Source organism: Martes martes (genome assembly GCF_963455335.1).
Source record: "Martes martes genome assembly, chromosome: 11".
Taxonomy (NCBI): domain Eukaryota; kingdom Metazoa; phylum Chordata; class Mammalia; order Carnivora; family Mustelidae; genus Martes; species Martes martes.
The window spans coordinates 101,809,106-101,818,913 of NC_137899.1; the positions used below are offsets into that span (position 1 = coordinate 101,809,106).

A 9,808-nucleotide genomic window follows, 5' to 3' on the forward strand; every position below is an offset into this window, starting at 1 on the left:
GCTCCTGGAGAGAACTCGGCTCAGAAGAAGAGGGCGGGCGCCGCTGCCTCTGCGGGAGTGGGCCAGGCAGGGGCCGGGAGGTCGGCGCCGGCGGCCGCGTGGGCGGCCTCGCCGTGGACGCGCTGGTGCCGCACCAGGTGGGTCTTGCGGCTGAAGCTCTTGCCGCACTGCGGGCAGGAGAAGGGGCGGGAGCCGGTGTGGATGGCCTGGTGGCGCACCAGGTTGGTTTTGGAGCTGAAGCTGCGGGCGCAGACGGCGCAGGCGTGGGGCCGGCTGCCCGTGTGCACCGCCTGGTGGCGGCCCAGGTGCGACTTGCGGCTGAAGCGGCGGCCGCACTGCGCGCAGGCGAAAGGCCTGGCGCCGCTGTGGGCTCTGGAGTGCGCGACCAGATTGGGCCTCGAGCCGAAGCGGCGGCCGCACTGCGCGCAGGCGAAGGGCCGCTCGCCCGGGTGCACCCGCCGCTGCCGCGCCGGCTGCTGCCCGTGGGCCAAGCCGCGCCCGCAGTCCGCGCAGGAGGACCGCTCGCCGGCGGGAGCGCCCTGGGTCGCCGGCGTGTCACCGGGCGCGCAGGCCAAGGGCTCGGCGGCGGCGGCGGCGGCGTCCACGGTAGCGCCCAGCGCGCACTCGTCGCACCCAAAGGGGCGCCCCTCGCCGCGGTGCAGGCGCTGGTGCGTGGCGAGGTTCTTCTTCCAGCCGAAGCTCAGGCCGCAGTCGGAGCAGGAGAAAGGCTTGGGCCCGGGAGGGGACGGGGTCGGGGACGGGGCCGGGGAGCCCGGCGAGGCGGGCGCGTCGGGAGAGGAGGGGGCGCGGCCGGCCGCCTCGTGCACCCTTTGGTGCCGCACCAAGTGCTGCTTGTGCGTGAAGCTGCGGGAGCACCGGGCGCACTGGTAGGGCCTCTCGCCCGTATGGATGCGCTGGTGGCGGATCAGGTGTGTCTTTTTGCGAAAGCGCTTCTCGCACTCGGTGCAGGGGAAGGGCCGCTCGCCCGTGTGCGTCTTCTGGTGCGAGCCCAGGTGGATCTTCTGGCTGAAGCGCTTGCCGCACTCGGCGCACGGGTAGGGCCGCTCGCCCGTGTGCGTGCGCAGGTGGCGGGTCAGGTGCGCCTTCTTGCTGAAGCGCTTGTCGCACTCGGAGCAGGGGAAGGGCCGCTCGCCCAGGTGGCTGCGCAGGTGCAGCAGCATGTGCGCGCGCTGCGCGAAGCTGCGGCCGCAGTCGGGGCAGGCGCACGGGCCCTCGCCGCGGTGCAGCCTCTGGTGCAGCCGCAGAGTCAGCTGGTCCCGGAACCGCCGCTCGCACTCCCCGCAGCCGTAGGGCTTCTCCGAGGTCGGGGCCCAGCCGGCCAGCGCGAGTCCTTCCAGGGCCCCTGGGGGCCCAGGCTCCAGCTTGTACGCAGCGGCCAGAGGCCCCAGGTCCGGCGCGGGAAAAGGGCCGGGGAGTAACGCTAGATGCTGCGGCCACTCGACCTCCTCTTCCGCCTCCTGATCCTCCTCCTCCACCTTCACCTTCCGTATCATCCACTCATCTCCTGGAAAGTCAAAACCAGACGAGCCAATTAAGCCCCACTTTTATTCCCGCCCCGTTTATTTGCCCACGGGAGCCCGGCTTCTGGCGCCACGCCGTCCGGCTCTTGCTCTCCCCGTTCTACTGGAGGTTTCCAGGGAATGACCAAATCCGAGTGTCACCGGTCCCTCCTCCTCCTCGGCTCCCTGCAGCCCCGGAAGCTGGTGAGAGCCCCCAGCTCCTCCTGGGCTGGGGGGTGCTTTCCCCGCCTCTGCAGAAGACGCGGTGTACTTTTGGGGCCCCTGAATATAAAGGTTGCTCCGAGTTCAGGCCTCAGGCCTCCAGGTTCATCTGCTCACAGTGGCTGCCCCAGATCTTCCAGCCCTTTCTGGAGCGCAGTCTCCCATCAGCTGAGCAGCTGAACTCCCTTCTAGTTGCCTCTCCAAGGGTCCCCCTACCCCTAACTCCCTTCATTCTCGCCTCTGGAGCCAGGCAGGAAATCCCAGTTTAGGAAGAGGAGGATGGAGTTTGTAGGAAATGGGGAACCAGTAAACAGTGCCAATGTCCGGAGAAGCAGGGAGCACCCTCTGGGGGGAGCAGGTTTGAGGTCGGTCCCACTGGAGCTTTGTCCCTCCTGGGCCCTGTAATGGTCCAGCCAAGACAAAGGAGCTCAGGGGCCCAGACTGGGAGGGTCCACTTGGGTTCTCCTCTGCCACTAGCCAGTAGTGTGACCTTGGTTAACTTACCTCGGTGAGCACTCCGAGCTCACTGCGTTCGTTGGCTTAGGTGTAAGGGTTGTGTTAGTTCATGGGGACTAATCTCCTGGGGACTTTTACCCAAATGCATCTCTGGGAGCAGGATGCCCGATCTGTTCTCTTTCTTTAAAGCTCCCAAAGTCATGTTTGTTTAAGAACCACTGAACAGATGATCTGAGTTCCTGTCCTAGGCATACACGCTCCTCTGTAGCCAAGCTGGTCTGCTCAAACCCCGGCCACACGGCAAATTCTCTGTATTAAAGTCTCTTCTCAGCCTAGAATGTTTTCCCATCCTCCGCCCCACCATCAGCGCTCATGTCTACACCTCCCTCAAAACGCGCAGCACGGGTCGCCAAAATCTTTGAAAAATCCAATGCGCGAGCATCTCTTATCTGCCTACAGCACTCACTGGGAACACGGTTATACTTTCTTGCAATGTGGCCTGATTGCTATTTGTTCTTTTAATTCCTTATTCTGGTTCATATTGTCATCTCAGCTAGATTTTAGCTTCTGAAAGGCAGACGTCTTGTGTTCCATTTCTGTTAGTGTCTCATAAAAATGAGGACTGCCACCATTTATTGAGTGCCAACCGCCGATGACACACGGTCTATCCGCTGTCACAAAGCTTCACGGCAACCATGAAGTGCGTCTTCTCCCTGCTTACAGGTGGGCAAACGAGCTCCTGGAGGTGAGGGAGCCTATCTAAGGTCACTCGGCTGGGACATGGGGAGGCAGGAGTCAAACAGGGTCTGTGTCCACCAGGGGCCATCTCCTTCCTTTCTACCTAACACAGCCTGGACCGAGCAGGTTCTAAATAAACCCCAGGAATAAAGGACATCAGTCAGGTAGCAGGTGCCAAGTGTGGTGGGAGCTGGAGGGAGGTAAGGGCAGCACGGTGAAGAGAGAAATCAACCGTTCCGTCACCCTGGGTGTGGGGGAGATGAGTCCAGCACCACAGATTTGGGGCATGGGGGAACCACCGAGACCAGTGGCGATTGGGGCGGGGAGGGAGCTTGTCTTGGGCGAGGCGATGAAAAGGTAGGTCTTCATGGGAATGGCAATTCAAGTCATCAGCAAGTACACACGCAGACAGAGGGAGGCAGAAGTTAAGACTTTCGGAGGATGTTGAGGTGAGGGTCAGTTTCTCTGGGTGACCAGCCTCTCTGAGTCCTGTCATCTGTGATGTGGAGTTCCCTCTGGGGGCCGAAGCTCTATGGTAGAAAGGTGCCAGGGACGGATTCATCCTAGGTTGGAAGGGCGTGGAGTGGCTGCCTCCTTCAGATAGCAGCTGGCAGTTGACAAGGCCCCTCTCCCCTCTCCTGGGCCCCCGGTGGTCTGGGGAGATGGAAAGACTCACCTGGGCAGGAGCCCACGGGCTCGGCCTTCTGCGGCGCGCACGCCGGGCCTCCTCTGCAGGGGTTTTGAGCTTCTTCACTGTGGGCGCCTTCCTCTGGTCTGGGGGCCTCGTGCCCTGAGAGAGAACAGGCTACCTCAAGGACTCCAAAGACATCACAGATGGACAGAGGTCCCCACTGGGGCCATCAAGCAGGGACTTTTGAAACCCCAGTCCCAGTCCCACTGGCAGGATTGTGTCCCACATCACAGCTGCAGGGACTGAATTCCCTGCTGCCCCGGCGGGCAGCCTCAGGCTCCTTCAAGCTGGGGCAGCTGCAAGCAAAGGCTGTGAAGGCTGCGAGAGCCACAGCTGTGAGGAGCTTCTGGAATATGTGTAGGAGGTGGTGGAAGCAAGGAAAGGTCCTTGCCCTGAGGCTTGCAGGAGACTTCTACAAGGGGGGCTGCAGACCTCCTAGATGCCAGATGGACCCAAGTTCCAGGCAAATGACTGGGCAAGACCAGAATGCCAAGAAGCCAAACACGGGCTTGTTTCCTTGTCTTCTCCCTCTGGGAGCTACTTGGCCACCTTCCTCACCTCTTCCGAATCTTGCTCAAATCTTACCTGCAGCCTTCCCCACCCCCACCCCAGACCCTTCCCCATAGCACATATCCCCCTGTGACGCAGTCTATAAGTACATTTTTGTATTTGCTGACTTTCTGTCCTCCCTAAGATTAAGCTCCTGGAAGGCACGGATCTTTGTTTTTGGCCACTGAGGTATTCCAAGTATGGAGAATAGTACCGTGGCACTTAGTAGGTGCTCAACAAATACTTGAAGAAGGAAAGGTAGATGCCACCCCGAGCCACTGCTCCTGGTCCCCACCTACTTACCGGAGCATGTGCCCAGCATGCTGTCTTCCCTGGAAGGGGACATCCGCTCCTGGTTATTATGGGACCCTTCCCCAGGCTCACTTTGGGGGGCCATCTCCGGCTGTCCCACAGAGAATCCTGTTATAGGCAGAAGGATGGGACCAAATAAAGCGTCAGAGTATAGAACAATGATCAAAGGGAGGGGCTCTTCCTCTGCCCCGAAACAGCTAAGGGGCTTTTTCCAACTTGCTCAGGAAGGAAGGGTCTCTAGCCAGCATGAGAGGGGAGAGCCAGGCTTCCCAGCAGCCTGGTCAGGTGTCCTTTGTGTCCTCAGTGCCCCTTTGCACTGAGTCAAGAGCAGGTGAAGGAAGAGAAAATAGATTGAAATATCCGGGTACTCCAGACAGGAGTCCAGGAGTCCGCAGGTGTTCACATGCACCTACAATCGGCATGCGCGCCCTGCGCAACAGCCCCGCACAGCCTCGGCCCGGCCAGGCTTGGAAATAGACCCGGATGGAACTGAGGCTGCCTTACAGACTCCCGGGGGTCTCTGGGGTCTCAGGGTTGCCATCTCTTGAGAACAGCCGGGCTGTCCGAATGGTTGGGAAGCAGCAGGCCTAGGGTGCCCCTGGATCCTGCCTCCCACCCACCCACGTTCCTTGAGTGTTGCGGGCTCACCCAGGGAGCTGAGGGCCTCAAAAGTCTCTCTCATGGCAACCCAGGGTAGCTCCTCCTGGGAATCAGGCCACACACCCTGAGGAGAAAACACATCCTTGTTCACATTCTTCTCCGGACAGCTGCCACCTGGGCCTTGGCTCTGCCCAACTTCTCCCCAACAGCGATCCCCAGGAGCTCCAAAGATGATGTCCCAGGGACAGGTAAGGGGAATGAGGGATGATGGGTTTCAGAAAGCAAAGAGATCTTCGCAGGGCAAGGCCAAGGCGTTGAAGCCACTTCTGCAGGCTCTGGTCAGCTCCAGAAATCAACTGCAACCCTTCCCGCACCTGGCGGGTCTCTGAACCGGGCCCAGCCCACCATTGCTCCCCACCCCCCAGTGCCCTTGCCTGGGGACGTCAGGAATCAATCGATTCTCCATTCTCGGGGGGGGGGGGGGGTGGAGAGTGGAAGACCCCGCTGGGAGCCGGGAACTTCGTCTCCTAGGCCCTCCAGCTGTCACTGCAGGAGCTGGCGAAATAGGAGCCAGCCGAGGGGCGGAGGTGAGTGTCACTATTGGGCAACTGGTGGGGGAGGCCCTCCAAGGAGGGTCTTTGCTGGAGCAGGAAATGACTCTTGCTTCCTCTCCCCAAAACTCTACCTCAAAACCATCGCCCCTCCCCTATCAGGGCTTCCCCAGGCAGGGACACCCCGCCCTCGAGCCCCCTTCCCAGCTCCTCCTCCAGCGGGTTCCCTGCCCCTCCCCCCATCAGACTCCCCTCCCCCTCCCCCCCCCCCTCTGGCAGCCTTCCCTCTGCCCCTCCCTTCTCCGGCTCCCTCTGCCTTCCGCCCTCTCTCCCTACCGAATCTGGCCGGCTCCCCAGCCCCGCCCCCTGCCCCGCCCCTCCGGCTCCTCCCCCTGCTCACAGCCGGGCCAGCCCCTCCCGGCCCCCTCGGGTAGGCCCTCCCCGGCCACCGCCCCCCTGACCCTCTCCTCTGGGCACACTCGGCGACAGGGTTCCCCTCCTCCTCCCCCGGCTCAGGGCCGCCTTTCCCTTCCCTCCCGGTTCTCCCCCAGGCTCCATCCTCCTCCCCGGCTGCACACCCTCTCCCTTCCTTTCCCCCTCCTCTTTTCCTTCCTCCCTAACGCCGCCCTCCTCCTCCCCGCTTTTCTCCCTCACCCCGCATTCCCCTCCCCTCTCCCTCTCCTCCCCCACTCTGGTTTCCCTTCCCTCTCCCTTCCTCTCTTCACCTCAGTTCCCTCCCTCCTCCCCCTCCCCAGCCCTCCTCCCCGCTCTCCCCATACCATCCTCCTCCCTCCCTCCCTGCCTCCCTCCTGCAGCTTGCCTTCCCCTCCGAGGCCCCCGTCTCCCTTCCCCCTTTGCCTCCCCAGCAGGCTCTCGCTTCCCTACCCTCCCGGTCCCCAGTCCCTAGAACCGCTCTTCCCCTCCCCCTTCCAGTCCGCTCCCGAGCTCTCTCCCTTGTCCCCGGGCTCCCCCAAGCCTGGGAGTCTGTGGCTTACGGCTCGCTCTGGACCTTCTCACTGAACCTGCTCCTCCCCACCCCTGCCTCCCAACACACCTCCGCTCCCCCCCCCTCAGTGGCTACCTTCCCCATTTCTGCTCCCCACTGACTTCTACCGCCCCCCAAGTTTTCCTGCCGACCAGACCCCTCCCCTCCCACCTCCCCGCCTCCCGTCCGTCCCCTAGAGCCTCTTCTCGCAGCCCCGACTCCACAGCCCGGCCCCTCCCCGGCTCCCGGGCTCACCTGTCAGCGCCCTCCTCTCCCGCCCCTCCCGAAAGGCCTGAGCCCTCGGCCTCGTTGCCCCCCTTCCCCTACGGCCCCCTCCCTCTCCCCTCTCCGGAGACTCCTCACTCCCTCCCCTCGGGAGCCTCCCAACCCTCTCCCACCGGACTCCCACCCGGGCCCCTCTCCCCAGCCTCCGCCCCTCCCTCCAGATCCCCGGTCCTCCTCTCCTCGACTGCCGTGACCACCCCCAAGCCAGGCTTTCTGTACCCGGCCCCAGCCCCTCCCTCCTCCAGCCCCTGCCCCTCCCCTGCCCTTTCTTCCCCCCCCCACCAACCCCACCCCACCCCCTCCGGCGCTCCCAGCGCCCCCACCCCCGGGGCTGTCACCTGCGCGGAGCGGGCAGTGACTGAGTGTCGGTGTAGAAGGGGAAGCGGGCAGAGCCGCCTGCCGCTGGGCGCCTCCACCGCCCGTACCTGGCGGGCGGGCCGGTCGGGTCTCCCCGCTGCTGGCGGGACCCAGGCGCCCCGGCCTTCTGCCCCGGCCGGCTCTGCTCGCAATGGCGCCCGCTGCCTGTAGCTCGGGTGCCGACTGCCCGAAAGACTGACAGACTGACAGCCCCGAAACTTCGCGGGGAGGGGAGAGGAAAAGACGCGGAGGGAGCGGGAGCGGGGAAGCGGCGCCCGGCAGGGGGGGAGGGGAGCGCGGAAGCGGGAGGGGAGCAGCCGGGCACCCCGTGGGGGAGGTAGGGGCAGGGGGGTGCTGGAGTGGGGTCGCAGGAAGGCGCACGGCGGGGACAGGCGTGCAGGTGACGGTGGGGAGGGACGGAGGCCCCGAGTAGGTGATGGAAAGTGGGAGCCTAGGAACGGGGGGGGGGAGGGAAGAGGGGGAAGGGAAGGGAAGGGAGGAGTGTGGGGGGAGGGGTGGAGGAGGGAGAGGAGGCAGGGAGGAAGGGCACGCGGGCTGCGCGGGAGGGTGCTCGCAGGCGCCGAGGGAGGAGCCAGAGGAAAGGTGGAGCGCGAGGGGAGGGGGTGCGATGAGGAGTTGGGGAGGGGAAGAGGAGGGGGCGTGCTCGGGGGAGGAGAGCCAGTGAGTGTCTGCGTCGCTGTCTTCGAATAGCGACCTCCCCCCTGCCCCCCCCCGTGTATCTGTGCGGCGCTTCGCGGTGGGATCGAGTCTCCCGACTGTCGGTCTGTGGGGCTGGTCTGGGGAACTCCGACCCCGCCCCTGCTCTCCACCCCGATTCCACCCGGATTCGCTCAGACCCACAACCCCCGACCCCGATGCCGGAGGACCCGATGCGACACCCGTGGCGGGAGCCGGGTCCCTTGGGGCAGCGAGGGGTGGCCGAAGGAGACGGAGCTGGGCTTCAGTGCCGGCCGAGAACGGGCCCTTTGAAGCAGAAGTTGGGGTGGGGGTTTTTGAGCCGGGTCCCCAGGGAGACGGCAGGGCTGGAGAGGAGGCCCGTGGAGGGGGGGGGGGAGGCTGGAGACCCGCTGGGCGGAGACTCTGAGGGCGGGGTCCTGAGGAGGGGGCTGCGGAGAGGGGGGGCTGGGCGGGGTGGGCCTGGTCTTCCTACTGGCCTGGGAACCTGTAGCTGTTAGATGTGGAGGGATGCCCTCAGCCCTCAGATCCGGTTTCTGGGGGACTTGGTGTCCCCACCCGGGTTATGATGGTTTTCTTGGGTCTTGCCAGCCGGGCACCTGACTCCTTCTGAAAGCTCCCTGTGTCCGGTCCTTGTCTAGCTGAAATATGGGCTGTTTATTCCAGGCCCCCTCTCCCATCTCTCTTTCTCCAGTCTCCCCTGGCTTCCAGCTTCCTCCTTCCTGCCCCCTTTAGGGGAAAGGGACACCGTGACTTGGGTTTTTCCCCAATCCAAGTGTCATTACCTTATCACCTCTGGTTAGAATCCAGAGCTGAGACTGGGCCCTCCACGAGAAGCACCGCACACAGCAGGGCACCATCAACATTCCTTATGTTTGGGGGGGGGGAGCAGGTGGTGCCTGGAAAAGCACGGGGGACCTCGGGGGGACCTCGGAATCAGCTGGGAAAGGCTCTTCAACCTCCTGGATGGGCTCCTTCAGCTAGTCAGCACCCAGTCTCATGGCCGTGGGAGTAGAGTGTGTCTCTTTGTGCTAGGTCATGAGCACTTGCGGGGGTGAGCGTGTGAAGCAACAGGGGGAGAGTGTATGGGGTCTGTGTGTGAGAGATTAGGAACAGCAACGTACCCATGGCCCAACCCTGGCCTTTTCTGAGGACCCCTCCTGAGAGCTCCCTGAGGGACTCACCGCACCCTCTCCGGGCCACAGGACCGAGGGTGGGCCCAGGAGAAATGCCTAGCGTGGCTCTGGTTCCCAGCAGCTTCCTTGCCCGAGGTAGGGTAACTATGTGCGGTGGTCAGTGGGACAGCAGATTTAGGGATGGAGGTTTATGGAATCTGAGGGTCAGGCCACATTCCAGCCCCGGTGTCCTGGGAGTTGGTAACCAGGAATCACCCGGGCCACCTGCTGCCCCTACCGGATACTCAGGCGATCCCATCCGGCTGCCTTGCCCCCAGGGTTGGGGGGGCTGCCTTTCCAGGCCCCTCTGTCTCCTACCCGCCCCATGCACACTCGCACTTTCCACCCTCGCCTCTCCTCCCTGAGGCTTGCTCTGTTCCACTGCCCAGGCTTCCTGGTTCTGGACCCTAGGAGACTCTCTCAAAAGGGAACCAGGATGGACCCAGCCATCCACGCATAATCAGCCCCAGCGAGAGGTCAGACCACAGAGGAAAGGGCACAGGCTCTCCCACTGTCTTCACACAGTTCAGCCAGCCTGGAAACTCAACTCCTTCTGCTCACTGGTCCTGGCTTCTCAAGTGCCTACAGGGAGAGGGGGCAAGAAAGGGAGCAGGGAGAGAGAATCATAGCCATAATTTTAGGGCTAGAAGACCGCATCAGTCATTTGGCAC

General features: G+C 63.5%; 1 protein-coding gene across 1 annotated transcript; it reads right to left on the reverse strand.

The window, feature by feature from the left end:
• Window positions 1–2,788: 2,788 nt before the first annotated feature.
• Window positions 2,789–7,472, reverse strand: ZNF467 (zinc finger protein 467). The gene is made up of 5 exons (XM_080818572.1): window positions 7,248–7,472; window positions 5,137–5,212; window positions 4,480–4,596; window positions 3,613–3,726; window positions 2,789–3,499 (listed from the first exon to the last, which is right to left on the reverse strand). The coding sequence occupies exons 2-5, from the start codon at window positions 5,168–5,170 to the stop codon at window positions 3,495–3,497; spliced, it is 270 nt and encodes an 89-aa protein (XP_080674698.1). The 5' UTR covers window positions 5,171–5,212; window positions 7,248–7,472; the 3' UTR covers window positions 2,789–3,494.
• Window positions 7,473–9,808: the final 2,336 nt, after the last annotated feature.